Raw genomic sequence first — 15927 nt, 5'->3', positions numbered from 1 at the left:
TAAACAGGTGATGTTTGTCTCTAAACCTAACCAGACCACTAGCACAGCGATGTCACAACATCAAATTGGTTGCAGTGTTATACTGGCGTCTATTGTGCACAGTTGCTTATCTAAGACACTGAATTTGTTTGTATAAAGTGTTATTAGAATAAATATATTTCCAGTTTCTATCAAGTTTCATGTTGTGAAATTAGGGTCAAGTGTTTGTACAACCAAAAAGAAAAAAACCCCTCTTAATTCCTTAAAGGGATATTACACTGTCGCTGATAAAAACCTATTCTGTGCGAGTTGTACCGTAGTTCCAACATAAACACTGTTTGCAGAAACTACAGAGATTTATTGTGGCTGTGGGTTTTGTATTAATAACAGTGAGTTACTACTTCTGTAGCTACAATTCTTCTAAATTACAAATGGATCTGTGTGATCATATTGCATTTGAATTTCTATTTTTTTAATTAGTATTTTTTTTTTCTTTTTTGTTCACGCTGCTGTTGCTTCACTCCTCTCCATCCTCTCTGAGCTCCAGTTTTTTAAGTGTTTCCCACCAACCCTTAAAACCAAATCCTGGACAAAAAAAAAAAGAAAAAGAAAAACACTGAAAACGCTGCCTCCAAATGTGCCACAATGAGATATTACTCAGCAGTAGTAGGCTAGGTCCCCCCCTCTGTTAAGCCAGCACATCGCCGCTGCTGCTGCTGCCTCTATCTCCTCCTCCTCCTCCTCCCCCTCCTCCTCTGTCACTCCCCTGCTCTCTCTCCCTCTCTGGTTGGACACACGCTCACTCTCTTTCCTACCTCGCAGACGCCTGGGTGCCACCGCCGCTGCATCCGAGCTCTGACTCCTGTTTGTCTCTTTCTCTTTTAGAAAAACAGAAGAAGAAAAAATTAGAAAAAGAAAGAAAGAAAGGGGGAGACAAACAGTAGAGAAAAAAAACAAAGTGGCCGCGACTGGGAGGTGGGAGGTGGGGGGGGACGAACCACAACAATGACCCGGTCCTGACTAAAAATTGAATGGATTAGCCAATCTATTCTGAGCTCTAATGAGATTAGAGACATGGGTCGCGGCGGCGTGGTACCTTTCGTTGAGCTCCTCGGGGAGCGTTCTCCCTGTCAACTCTCCTCCAGACGTGGAAATGGCGCTTTCGGTTCTGGAGATGCCTCCTCGGGTGCCAGGGGACAATAACAGACATTTGAATGCACGCTCACCTGTGCCGCTTTTGTGGCGCGCGGATCCCTAGAAGTAGAAATAGTTGTAGTTGTTGTAGTTTTTGTAGTAGTAGTTGTAGCAGTTGCGGCGACAGTGGTGGCGAAGGAGGACAACATGAAGTACCAGAAATACATCACGGTGATGCAGATGGCCATGGGAGTGACAGCCTCCAACAAAGACTGCCTGCCCACTAAGAGACAGCTGTGGTGAGTAGCGAGGAGGAGGAGGAGGAGGTGCGCGTGAGGATGGGGGAGCGTGTGTTTGTGCGCGCGTGTGAGTGGCAAAAAAGGTGGTGCGTGTTTTCATGTGGAGGGAAAAAATGGCTTCAAAATTAGCTCCTTAGCTTTGTTGTCATGATAAAAAAACAACCTACATCGCCACCTCCACCTCCACCTCCACCCTTCTCCGTCTCTCTTCTTCTTCATCACCTTCTTCTTCTTCCTCTCCGTTGCCTGTTTCTCGTGCGAAGTTGAAGCCGAGCAGCTGTTGGCGGAAGTCGGAGCTGCCTCCATCTCTGTCCATCTCGCTTTCTCTCTCTTTGCCTTCAACAACTGTTACATATTCACGCCGGTGGTGTCCATCCACACACAGCAGGCGCTTCAGGAGGAGTACGGTTGCACAGTGTTGTTGTTTGTTGTGTTTGTGTGTTTGCTCTGACCCGCCGCTGAGGGTCACGGAGGATGACAGCGCAGAGCAGGTGTATTCACAACAACAATCGCGCGCCGTCCGATACATAACGTGTGTTTTTTGTTTTTTCTTCCATCCTCCCCCCTCCCTCCAGCCTCTCTCCGCGATCGCTCATGTGCTCAGCTTCCAATTGTGATTTTTCTTTTTCTTTTTTTTTCTTCTCATGTGTCTGCTCTCAGATCTATTTTTGTGATCTAGTAAGGGGAGAAAAAAAATGTCTGCTGATTTCTCCGCTGATCACTTATTCAGTAGCTTCGTGCCGCCTGCGTTTAGCTCACCGTGCGCAGGGAGCTGATGCTAAGTGCTTCATTATCATTGGCTGCTTTTTACAGTACGTCTGTGTTTCCAGCTAGTTTGATTGGCATCAAAGTCTGTTGTTTACTAGGCAGGTATGTGGCTTTTTTTTATTCAGGGAGGAGACCGATCATTAGAAAATCAAGGAGACTGAAAACCGATGTTAGGGACCGATATCTGGTTTCAGCCTTAAAAGCAAACTCTTTGTGTCAGGATTTCAAACAACCAGTGATGTTTTGAAGTGCAATTTACTCAAGTACGGTTCTTGAGTGCAAAGTACCAAAGTTGCACATTCATCTATTTATTTTATCCGCAGAAAACAGAAAATGCAGAATATCGGCCACAATAATCGAACTACCCGTAATGTTTACCCATCAAACCTAGCTGCTCTCTACCTGCTGCTGTGTGCTGATATGTTTGTTACATTTGCATATAACCAGTAGTACAATTTACCGACTGTACTTAAGTGCAATTTCGAGGTACTTCCTTGAGTATTTCCATTTCCTGCCACTTTAAACTTCCTCTCCACGTCATTTATTTGATGCATTAAGTTAATAGTTCCTCAGATTGTTCAGTGTTTATAGGCTGCTGAGGGCGATGTGTTGCCAGTCAGATATGGATAGGACGGGATGTCGCATCAGAGCCAAACCAGCACATTTTTAAATCTGTGTATTTCATCTGCAATCTGACAGAAAAATCAGATACTAATAATCAGAAACTGCTGAATACCGGTCCCAATAATCGGACTAACCCATCTAACTTAGCTGCTCATATGCTGCTACCCTTATGTCATTATTTTTTAGCATTTGTTATCATCATTGGTTTTACCGCAAACAATGATTGTTTTGCTTTACAACTCGATCCATTTTAAGCTCATTAACAAATCAATTGATCTAAAAAAAAAAAAAAACACTACAACATGTAAAAAAATGCTCCTCTCTTACTGGGCGTCCTGGCAGGGTTTAAGGCGCGGGTCACGCACTGTAATGAGTCCAGTTTGAGTCCAGCTGAGGACCTTTGTTGCATGTCATTTGTCATCTCCCTGCCCGCTCATGTCCTGCAATCTGTTGGCTATCTAATGAAGCAAAACATGCTGCAAACATTTTAAAAATAGCCGTCACAGGTTTTGCAGAATCCAATGTGACATCTTCAAAACGTTTTCTTTGTCTAACCAGCAGACTAAAACCAGATACTGATACTGATATTAGAAAATGAAATATGGACATGGTGTTAATAATGCACGTGATGATGAAAATATCCTGTGAATATTAGAGTGCAGATGTTTTAACTTGTGGACTGTTTTGTTTTTCAATGAATCTGGTTGCCTTTTCACAAGTGATTGATTGTTATGTTTTTGTTTTTTTTAAATGGCTGATACCAATACCGATGATGATGTTAGTTACCATGTGTGCCGATAACTGATATTTGTTGCCGATGATAATAATAATAATAATAATAATAATAATAATTATTATTATTATTATTATTATTATTATTATTATTACAATAATAATAATACATTTGCAGTAAAAATATGAATGACCAGTAGTACAATTCACTCAGGCGCTGAACTCAAGTGTAAATTTGAGGTACTTCCTTAAGTATTTCTCTTATCTTTTATCTTCCTCTCCACTCCATTCATTTGTAAACTTAAGTCACTAGTTTCTTTGCAGATTCAGATTATTCAGTGTTGATAAGCTATTACTTTTCCTTCTATTGATTCCTGTGACCAATCAGAGGCTGCAGCGTGCTGACTGCTGACTGCTGACAGAGAAATTATGCTGCATCAGAGCAAAAGTATTGCTGTTTTTAAGTTATTTATTTTATTGGCAAGCTGACAAAATCACGATGATATTGTTAATAAAAAAAATGCTGAATATTCGCCAGTCCACCCCTACTTTTTGCTGTTCATTATGTATAATGTCTGTTTGTACACAGACTCTCTCTCCATCTTACACATGGACAAAACAAACATTAAACAAAGTTAAGGATGGATTTGACTGATAGCATTTTTCTTTTTATTCAAATGGTCTATAGATATCACAATGGTGTCTTTATCTTGATTTCGTTTGGCCACAATAATCATGTAGTGAAAATCTGATGTCGTGACAGCCTTAAACCAACAATGTATTCACTTTACAAAGACCCAGTTGATTAAATTGTCGTTAGAAACAGTTACAGCTACAACCGCCCCTGATTGGAATTTTTTGGGGAGTTTGTGGATTTGCTGATTTTCCGTCTACTATGTTTATATACTACATATTTTGATGTTTTGGGACTGTTGGTAAGACAAAACACATCATTTGAAGACAACACATCAGGGTGTAGAAACTTGTGATGAGCATTTTCTACTATTTCTTGACATTCTACTCTTCAAACAACGAGTCAATTTATCGAGATTAATAGTCAGATTCATCAAAAAATCTAAACAAACCTGAACTGCAGCCCCTACAATATATACAGCTGAGAAAATCTTTACATTTAAGAAGCTGGTAACACAAAATAATTGGGCTCATTGCATTATAAATCTCTTGAATATTCTTTTTCTCATATCAATTGATTTCATGTCAGCTGAGTAACCCATTAATTGACAAATTGTTTGGGTCATTTGTTGCTTGATATCAGGGGCCAAAGGGTGATAATGTATATAATCGTATCTGGCTTTTAACAACATGACAGGCGCTATCACACCAGATTAGGATTATTGGGTCACATAAGGTAAACTGTAAATCTGTTCCTTTTGGAGTCTCATTAGTTAAAAATGGAAAATCCAAAAAAACATCACACAGCAGGGTAGTGTGGAGTCTAATTATAGGCTCTCATTATTCAAACAAAGGGTACATTCAGTCTCTTCTTCTTCTGTAATCCACATAGATAACATTAAACACGAGGTATAATCCTCGCAGATTGGCATTACTTTACAGTGAGAAGACAAACACTGGTTTATTGTAATGAATGTCTGAGATGGCTCCCGGGGAGTTGGTCCTATTTTGGAACAAATGGCTCTATAACTTAACATGCACTGTGGAAACACACCTGACTGAATCTCAGAAGTCATCACACAGGGGTAATGGATCTTTTTTTTTCTCCTCTTTAGCTCGTGACTGTTGTCAAATGTGTTTTGCGAAGGACACAGTGGTGACTTGGTTTTGACACTTCTCCCTTAAGAGAGGCGCAGCGGTATGTCTGGGGCCATCACTTCATGGTGGGGGAAGGGGCACGGCCATTAAAACAGGATTACTATATCGCCTCCGACAGCCACTTTAACGAAGGGAAGCTGAGCCAGCCTGTGCCTGCAGTGTGTGTTTCATGAAGTCACCCCGTGCATTCACTTGCATGCCATGTTTGTCTTTATTCGGTGTGAAGTCAGAGCCGAGGATCAGTCGGCTTGCGTGCACACAAGTAACTCTGAATACTGTGAATAATACCCGGATCGAGGTGAAACTCTAAACCTAATAATACGAGTTCACATGGGTTGTTTGTTCGCCAGGTTTATATCCAGATGCATGGTGACTTTTGAGCCAGTGGTAGAAGGAACATTCTGGAGTAAATTAAGGGATTTGTTGATTGTAGCTTATATCAATATAGTTGTTATAACTGCCGATGGTTAGCCTGATTTAGTTGTAGTTTTTTAGTTTTAACACAAAAAACCCCCAACTGATGGAGCAGTAGCCCGATATTATTGGCCTATTACAGATATCACATACGAACTGATTTGATAACCACATTTGAGGGGATTTGTTATAAAAAATGTGTATAAATTGGCCTGTATATTGATATCGGCAACTCCCAAATAACACTTAAACACCAAAAGAAAAACTGCAAGCAATAAACAGTAAATGATAAGAAAGGACGACAATATTATTAGAGAGATTATTAAATTAACGCAGGTTTCCCTTGGAGGTTACTGAAGAAACTGTTATGGGTGCTCAGCAGAACTAGCATAAGTACAAAAGTATCATAATAGCTGATGTGATGCCTTTAGAAGCATTAGCTAAGTGGGCTTAGCAATCATAATGGTGTTAGTAGTATTTACTCTGCAAAGTTGCGAACCTAGATTTTCATGAATGAATGATGAGTCATACTAATTGCTCTAGGAATGAGGATTACTGCCCTATTACCATGGAAGATGCTGCTTCCGGTCAAGAGACAGGATGGGCCGAAAGTCGCTCACATAATTTGCACAAGGTATCATGGCTAAGGGAATAAGATGGCTACTAAGATAAGAATGTAATATGTCGGGTGATTTGGCCAAAATATATATTACATTTACATTTAGGGCATTTAGGGGACGCTTTTGTCCAAATCGGCTTATAGATTCTGTCACTGGTGGCAGAGGCTGCCATGCAAGGTGCCAACTGCTCATCAGGAGCAATTTGTGGTTCAGCATCTTGCCCAAGGGCACTTTGACATGCAGCTAGGAGGAGCTGGAATTCAAACCAGCAACCTCCTGATTATGAGTCGACCTGCTGTACTTCCTGAGCTAGAGCCACCCTGATTAATGATTTATTTAAAAGCATTATGATTGACGATCTAAACTATCATTTCTCTCAGTTTTGAAATGCTCTGTAGACTCTAGCCAGTCTTGAAATCCAATTAATTTCTCCGTACCAATAAAACAATATTGAATTAAACATAGTTCTTTTTTGGCAGAGCTCCATTAGTCAATGAGGGTAGGTGAAGTTTGGACACAGAAGTAAGTGGACACAGAGTACAGCAATCTGTATGATTTGCCTGTAAAAAAAAACGTTTGGACGTCTTCAGGATCAATCTTGTCAGATCAGCCGACCTTATTTTTGTGTGTTTGCCAGTATATGTTGGTGGTCCTTCGATCGACGCCATAAGTTTAAGTCCAGATGTGTGGTGCTTGTGATAATGCTGAATTTAATGCAGGTGGTGGAATCCAGGACCCAACATGAGCTTTGGCTGTGATAACAGTTACAGCAACAACAAAAAAAAGCAGGATCAAGATGATTTAAGTACGGTTAAGTTTAACAGCAACAAAAACACTAGGGGAGACGGTGTAGTCGTTCCTGAAACCAAACAAGGAGACAGAACAGCAGATGAGGATGAGGATCTCAGATGAGGGAGTGGTTGTGCGCCAGATGGTTTTATGATCTTCCAAAAACACTCAACCATCATGATAAAAGGCTGCTCCCATCCATACATCATATTAAAGAGCAGCTCAGTGCTTTAGCTAGTCACTGCATGACACATGCATGTGATATGCAACACATTTATGTATTTTTCATTGTATGTGTAGGTAATGATGGAACCCCAATGATAATTAGTTGTTTCTGTACATAAAAACATGATGACCACCTCCACCACAATCTTAGCTAAATGAGATTTTCCAATTCTTTCGGATGTCCGCCATTGTGCAAACTCCTTTGTCATGTTCTATGGTGGCCTTGCTTGAACTCAATCTTTAGTCTTTATTTGCATAGCGCCAAATTCACACAAAAAAAAAGTCATCTAACGACACTTTACAAATTGGGCAGGTCTTAACCATACTCCTTGATTCATTTATTAACAGAGACCCAACATCGCCCCCTTGAGCAAGCACTTTGCGACAGTCACTGGAAAAACACTGCCCTTTAACAGGCAGAGACCTCGGAGCAGAACCACACTCAGTGATGGGCGGCCATCTGCCTCGACCGGTTGTGTTGAGAGAGAGACAGAACGAGAGAGAGAGTGAGAACTATTGGCTACACAATTTCTGGTGGTACTGCTCAGTTTCGTCAGCATCCAAAAGCTTTCAGAAAAACAAATGGAAAAAACTAATGCAGGGTGCAGACAGGGATCTCCGTCTTTATTCGTATTTATCTAACATTGAGCGAAACAAGCCTTTAATCTGCCACATTGTCAGTTAAAAGTCGTCAACCTTTATCTTGATTCAGGTGTAAAGACAGCTTAATCCAGCAATGTTAATCAAGTTATGTTTGATCCGATTACAACCTTAATGTGAGATTACTTGGCTAAAGTGTTTAGCCGTAATAATCTGAGTATTGTCTTATTCTTAGATTAATAGAGTTCGGATGAAGGCGCTGATTAACAACGGTCACATCAAAAACAAACAGAAGGGCTCTCTGCTTTAAGACTCTCCATGACACAAGAGAAACAGATTGTTATAATACAAAACACACAGTGGTCTGTGACAACAACTGCACTGTAATTGGTTTGAGATGATCCATAAATAATAATTAGCCCGATGACGTGTGTTTAAACCGGCTCTTCCTAACATGTGGGTGTATCGTCCTGTATTGTGTGCCAGATGTCTGCTCTGCTCCCCTCCACAGTGACGGCTCTGCCTGGTGTTCTCAGTCCACCTGCTTAATGATGCATAAAGTCAGCGTCCCTCCTTCCCCCCCAACACACACACATGCACACACACACACACACGCACACACACACACACACACACACACACACACACACACACACACACACACACAAAGTAGCCCCTCTGCCCTCTGATTTGCCTGTCCACACGTCCTCCCTTCCAGCTCTTCAGAGGAACACACACATTCAACCACTCCTGTCCGACCCCCTCCGCTCTTCCACTTCCACTCATGGAGGCCGTGATGCGTAATCTCACACAAACTGACAATGCCGCGCATCGGTTACCTCAGCAGGAGCCCAAGTCCACGGTGGGCCTGTCATGATAATCAGTACTTTTCTGAAAAACATGCAGGAATATACTCTCTTTTTTTCTCCTTCACTCTCAGTAGCTCTCGGCCTCGCTGTCCCTAAAGTCAAAAAGAGCCTTTCTGTATTAAAGTCATGCAGCTGTATCTTAAAAACTCGAGTCATGACTTCTCGGCAGTCTTGGGGCACGCTACTCTTAACTCTCCACAGTTCTTTATAGAGTATGTGCGAAGGTGCACACACGTGTTTGTGTGTGTGTGCGTGTGTGTGTGTGTGTTTGTTTCTGTTCAGTGTTTCTGTCCATTAGGAACTCGCATGTTCTTACTTTGGCAGAACGGTTGTAATCTCCTCTCAGATGGTTTATGCCACTAAAGGGAACAGATTACACAGGGTTTATTGACTCGTGGCTCCCCCCCTTACCCCCACCCGCTCTCCTAGCATCCTGTGGGTGTGTGTTTATGTGTTTGTTGGTGTGTGCGTGTGTGAGTGGGTGCCTGTGCCAGTCTGAGTGTGTCTGTGTCTTTGTCTGGGTCGAACTTCTTGGGTCTCATTTGAAATAATATTTAATGATAAATTATGATAATATTCAATAATGATATGAATTGCTCTGTTGAACTGCTATAATGTGATGCTAAACAGTTTGTTTGGAAATTTTAATTCCCTGGACTTGTAGACCAGAGCTGCTCTGAAGTCAAAGGTCCCAAAATAAAAATGTTGCTTCTTGACTTTGTTATCATCTTTACTTGTTAGTTAAAAGTATTCCAGTTTAAAGTACTTTCACCTCCACACAGGACTCAGCTGTAATTGAGTGCATTTATATACCGTAAACTCGTTGTGTCGTCACATTAAGCAGCCTGTTAGCTTTATTAGCTCCGTTAGCTGTAAGCTGCTAGCTTCAGCGCTGTTAGTTCCCTTCGCCAAACACATCGCAGGACTTTGCTGCCCACCATCTGCTAACAGCTAACAGCTAACTAGCTCTCCTCACATTATCAGCGAAAAAAAATCATGTGTCATCAGTCCATAGGGAGTTTACTGCTTTTTTTTAGGATTTTGACGTCTGAGTTTTCTTGGGTCTTGCGTTGAGTTTCCAGCCAGAACGAGCAAGTTCCACATAAAGCTAGCATCCACAGGTGGTATAGTGGTTAGTAAAATATTGTACCTTGTATATGTATCTTGCTTTTGTCTTTCCTTAATGTGTTATTTTGTACTGTTGTGTGTTTTGTAACATATCCAATGTAAACAGCCCTATTATTCTGACATACTCTTAATATAGCATAGAAGCTAGTGGCTAAAACGTACTGAATGTCAACAGTGCTGTGCCTCCATCCACGAAGAGATATGTTTTTATTTTTGGGCCAGTGTGAGCTTTGTGTTTGACACTTGGCACATGTATAAAGGAGGGACATTGTTTAGTTAACGTGGCAACAGAAATTTTTTCCAAGTGACATTATTGTTGGCACTGCTGCTGCAAAGACAATTGGTTTCGTTCCGTTTTTCTCAGAATCACAAAAAACAACAACACAGGACAAAACAGAATATAATAGATAAACTTGATTGTCTGTCCCAACAGTGATCGAAATTCTCCTTTGACAAGGTACAACACAACACGCATTTACACTTGAAGAAAAAACATGACCTTATTCAATAATTCAGTCTATAATAGAGATGGATCGCCAGTTAACCTTGCTTTTCCCGGGTGACTGCGTGCCCTGATGGCAGACAAAATTATATATTGATAAGGAGGTTTCTACACAGGGAGGGGTCCTGTCTCTAATGAATAAATTCCATGTTATCGGATCGGTTCATCGACTTGTGTACTTGCTGATATGGACGTCAACATTTTAGGCTGTACCAGAGGCTTTTCTGATAATGATATCAGCATCGGAACAACCCTGTCGGTACTGCTCATACTTAAAAACAAAAATGTTGCACAGATTGTCAATAGAAGCACTCTGGAGCATTCGGTTGCACCAGAAGAGTTGATGATTTTTTTAGAGTCATATCCAACATTAATTATACATCAACACGGTCCCTGTCCAGCACTCTGTGTTCAGTGTTGCTATAATTTACTGAGAAACCCAAGTGCTCCCACAGAGAGGATCAAGATGATGGTGAGGGTGTTTGGATTCTCATTTGTTTTCGGTGTACAGGGACTAGGCTAGCATGGTTAAGCAGACAGAAAACAACAACAGAAAGGTTGCCAAACACACACTGCCAAAGCTTTTTGCATGCAAATTGTACTTTTCAGTGTATCTTTCTAAGGAGCAGCGTCTGTCTTCAGGCTCTGAGACTGCTCAATTCATCATCTGCACTCCGTTCTTTTATATTGCTTGCTTAGTTTCTCTTATTTTGCATTAAGGGACCTAATCTCAGTTTCGTTTTGCAACCCTGGTGTTGAAAATTGACAAATAAATGAACATTTAACCTTTTCTTTTTTTTTTTCATGTTATGCGTGTGCGCGTGTCAAAACATAGACTATAAGTAGTCTTTCAAACATTAATACTTGTTGATTACTGACCGAAGTGTGTTGTTACATCATGCAGTGTAACCTGTCATGCATTGAAAGTTAAGAAAGAGGTTTATTGCCAAGTATATTTACACGTACAAGGACTTAATATTCCTTGGTGCTGGAACTAAAAATACATGTTTGGCATAATTTGTTCCCAAAACTCAGATATTAGATTGGACACCGGAATCGAAAGATTTGACTCTATATTAACATAAGAGTTGATAAGGTGTTCACCAAACTATCTGTAGCTTCCTGTTGCAAATGTGCCGCTGCTCTGTTCCCGATGATGTCTTAAAAGTCTGACTCTCCAGCTGCATCCTCCTTGAGTATGACTGCACCTTAGGTCTGGATGCATGTAATGGTGTAACCCTGGGTCTGGTAATGGCTGCCTAAAGAGCCTGTTGGCGGCAGTGACGGTAACAGAGGCCTATCAGAGACTCATCGTCTCCAGTCAGAGTCAGACGCGGAGCAGCAATGACTTTTAGAATCTGTGAGTCACGCATTTTGGGCCTCTGGTGACTCCCGACTGTCACGATGGCTCAAAGGGGGCCGACAAGATGGAATCCATCACTGCCATCCCACAAATAGAGAAGGACACAGCAGAGGGGATCCACTTTTGTCTGACAGAGATCCCAATTTATCCCATTCTTTCCGTCCCCATGTTTGGCAGATTTTGCTGTCAGCATGAAAGTTTTCTACTGTTACATAATGAGGCATTTCAGTTTTCTTAATATGTTGTAACAACATTATACTGTAGTGTACTGTCTGGAAGATAAAAAGTGATGCATACTGCAAGCGAAGCGTCTTTGCCCACTGAAGCACCCCGAGCAACCCCTTGTTATGACCTCTGTTCCAATCAAACAGACTTAACAATCAAATTATTCATGACTACACATTACCAATCTGGAAATACTGTAAATGACCTAAAGGTTTAGCCCAGTAACTATAAATCACACATTAGTACTGGCGCTTTTTGATATTACATGTGACTTTTGCCTTCTTTCATGTAAGATTTGAGAGCTGGTTACCAAAAGGATTCCAAGGATGGGAAGTTTCTTGGATTGGAAAAGTTGTGGCCATGTCTACAAGTACTCTGATGTAGCAGCAAGACTACTTATCGACCAGGTTTTTAAAATTCCCTGCGTGCAACCGCTTTACCAAGAAATAATAACATGGTAATAAATGCAAGATTACCAAAGAAAAGGATTACCTTTAGTAGCTCCGTGAAGTATGGGTTTATAAAATCAATTATCCAATTCAAATTGATCTTCATTTGAATAATCCAATATTGATCTTGGAAATGGCCACATGTGTTTGCATTAAACATGGAAGCTTTTTTAAATATGACATGTCATTACTTTGTTGTTCTCTACAACAGCATTTTTCATAATTAAAAGCTAGAATCAGAACAGTATCCCATTGATTTCTCCATAGGCAGATCTGAGCCACAAATCTCCCAAAAAACTCAATTTTTACTGTAGACATTCATATCTTTTAACTAACACCAGGTTGGATGTTTCCTGTACAATTCACAGCATTTGCAGAATGTCTTTTTTGTATACATATAACTAGACAAAATTGGTATTGCAACTGACATATTCCTAACCCAACTGATATCGAATAGAATTTAATTAAATTGGAACCTTGTGAATTGTAATCGAATAGATTTAGGAAATGCATGGCGATACCCAGCTAAAAGGCCAACATATAAACATATATACTTTGTAGTTGTTGAGCTGAAATACCTACAGTATGTAGACTAATCATGCAAAATCATCAGTATTGGTCTTTTGAACTATATATATATACTATTCATACCTACGTCTTACCCAGCTAACGTGAAGCTACGAATCCAAGAGAGTTGTTTTTGACCCTGCCAGTCTAGTTTCACATGTTAACTGTCTGTTGGATATTTTCAGTACAGTTTGGGTGTCTATTAATTTGAAATTAATAGCCACACTAATGGCTAATTAAGTTAATTAGCACGGACACCTCTTCCCATCTTTGTTTATTTGTCATTATAGGTTTATGTACATGTTTAAAGCAAGTCATGTGTTCACAGCAGATCTCTGTGCATTCACTCAGTTTTTACAAGCTCATAAGTTTGTTTTGATGTATGTAGTACACATGGGAGCAGCCTTGCTTTTTGAAACCAGCCGTTGGCCGGCCCGTCACCCTCGTCTCCACAGGGGTCAGACAGCAGCACTCGGACATGAGCGTCGTCCCGCCTTGTTTGATACATGTCTATATGCCTAATCTGGTCTGTCCATCTGTCAGGCCCGTCTGGCCTAATCAGAGTCTTGATCTCGCTACAGATTTTCAGTCGTATCCTTGTCTGCCCAGGTGGCTTCCAAAGGGCTTACAGAGTTCAACTAGTAGATAAAAAGCTTCGATATGTTTCCTTGGATGTTTGCAAGGATGTTTTTTAGCCAGCCAACTTATAACTTATTCGTATTATTCTTCTCTCAGGGAGTGTCATTGAGGTTGTCTAGATCAAGTAGGATGTGTCATGCACCTCTTGTCACCACTTGTCCCCTGAAGTAGGAGGAGGGGGGCCCCGTGAGCAGAATGATGCATGGTCATCGGCTGCCATCACTTCCAGCTGAACAGTCAGGCATTACGAAGCAGTCAGGACGACCTCTGAGCCATACGCTGACAATGTCCCTCTGTCCTTTGTCCCTTTGCATTATGGTCTTTCTCCTTTTGTCTTTCGGCCCCCTTTCCTTCCACCTCCTGCCTCTCTGCCCCATGCGTCTTCATGCCATGTTCACCTGTGTCCTTGAGCTTATGCTTCTTTGTTTTTCACTCTAACTTTTATTCTTTACCACCTGTGCCATGGTGGACTTTGAGTTGAGCGAGTTTATATGGAAAGTAAAAGCAAATGACTAATATGCTGGCCAGGTAAAAGCTTCTTTGAAATGTCTGAGGATATAAATGGAAAGAGGAAGCATCAGTGGAGCTATTTTGGATGCACCACTGTTGCCTGCTGAAGTGAAAGATAGAACAAAGACAAATCCCAGGAACAAAAGGCATCTCATCAGAACTCTGGTAACATTTTGGTCGGAGCGCAGTCCCACATAATATAAAGCAGTTAAAGAGGATTTCATAGTCAGGCATTTATCTCGAGTGAGAGATCCACCTGGGTAGAGGAGGCAGGAAATCTGTGGTGGAATCGTTTGTGTGTGTGTGTGTGTGTGTGTGTGTGTGTGTGTGTGTGTGTGTGTGTGTGTGTGTGTGTGTGTGTGTGTGAGAGAGAGAGTGAGAGAGAGAGAGAGAGAGACTGGGAGGTTCGCTGCTTTGGTAGAAGTGTCACGATGGGGATGAAACACGCCTGCTGGCGTCCCTGTAGTCCTCATTGAGAGGAAGCAACTGTGTTCTCCATCTGAAGATCTGTCACTACATAACACCTCTGAGGTAACGAGGCAATGTAACCTGGTAGCCCCATAACCTCCCATTACACCATCAAGTGGATAGTTAAACTGGTGTCTACAAGCTGCAAATATGAGCAGGAATGTTAATTCTGGGCCTTGAAAACAGTATTTTGACAAATTAATCCCATCTCAATGTCCTCTTAGGTGGAAAACACTGTAATATGAGGCTTTGCAGGGAAATTAATCTGAATTATATGCTGTTTAGGATCGACTTGCAATGGCCGCCTCAGATCATTTCACAGTTCTTGTAGGTGTTGATGAGAAGATAGCATCATTCTAGATATTTTATATTATATTCTTACAAACTTAAAATCACAATGCTTTGTCACCTCATAATGTCACATCATTGACGCACACTCAGCAGTCGCACAAGTGACGTCTCGTTTAATGTACGCCAAAACCATAACTGAAACCTCGTAGAGCTCGTCCCATATGTTAGCTTGCTCAGCTAATTTTTCACATAACTGTAGCTGGCTATATGGTATAATATTAAGTTGTTGTGACTTCCACCTTTCTCATACTTTTTCTGTAACGAGGTAACGCAAGGTGGTGGCCATGTTGGTGACAATGTAGTTCACTGGGCAGTTTCACATGGAAACTAGACGGTGTCTTACTAATGGGTCTAAGTGTGACTTTCTTGACTTGAGTAATTATCTTTTAAAACTGACAAAACATCATACTTGTGATTCATGGCATTATACAAACGGGATGACAAAATGAGTTGACTCCTCTGACTACTGTACATAATTTGATACTATACATAAAAATCGGTTACACAGGACGGGGTGGGACTTTGTAAAGTCTGGGAACAAATCCCGGTAAAATCATCTCCTGTGTTGTAGATTGTTGGAGAAGTCATAAACTGTTCAGGGGAGCGCAGCTGCCCTCGCTCCTTGATACCGTTGTCATGTGTACATAAACAACGGACAGAGGCAGCCATGGCAACAGTTTGCTGTCTAAAACCACCTCTAATGATGGGAGAATAATTTCATGACATGGTCCATTTAGTGGCTCTTCTGGAGCTTTCAGTCATATAACATTGTCTTCATCAGTTGTGGGGGGGGTTTGCTCAGCTCAGTTCTCTGCGCTTGTTCATTGGTTACCTTGGATGCAGCAGTTGAGACAACGGATCATTTAAGTTCTTTTAAATCG

The 15927-nt window shown here is 41.2% G+C and overlaps 1 protein-coding gene across 9 annotated transcripts in view; it reads left to right on the top strand.

The window, feature by feature from the left end:
* The first annotated feature begins 751 nt into the window (after window positions 1-751).
* Window positions 752-15927, top strand: part of tjp1a (tight junction protein 1a) — a 109917-nt gene continuing 94741 nt past the window's right edge. For 8 of the 9 annotated variants that reach the window (XM_030413214.1, XM_030413213.1, XM_030413207.1 and 5 more), the window contains exon 1: window positions 752-1412. In XM_030413214.1, the coding sequence (XP_030269074.1) occupies window positions 1321-1412 (92 nt within the window). In that variant the 5' untranslated portion in view covers window positions 752-1320. The remainder of the gene's footprint in view (window positions 1413-15927) is intronic. The other variant, XM_030413210.1, reaches the window with a different exon arrangement.

This window comes from Sparus aurata, chromosome 4, assembly GCF_900880675.1.
Source record: "Sparus aurata chromosome 4, fSpaAur1.1, whole genome shotgun sequence".
In the NCBI taxonomy this organism is placed as follows: Eukaryota; Metazoa; Chordata; class Actinopteri; order Spariformes; family Sparidae; genus Sparus; species Sparus aurata.
This window is presented reverse-complemented; position numbering and strand designations above follow the sequence as displayed.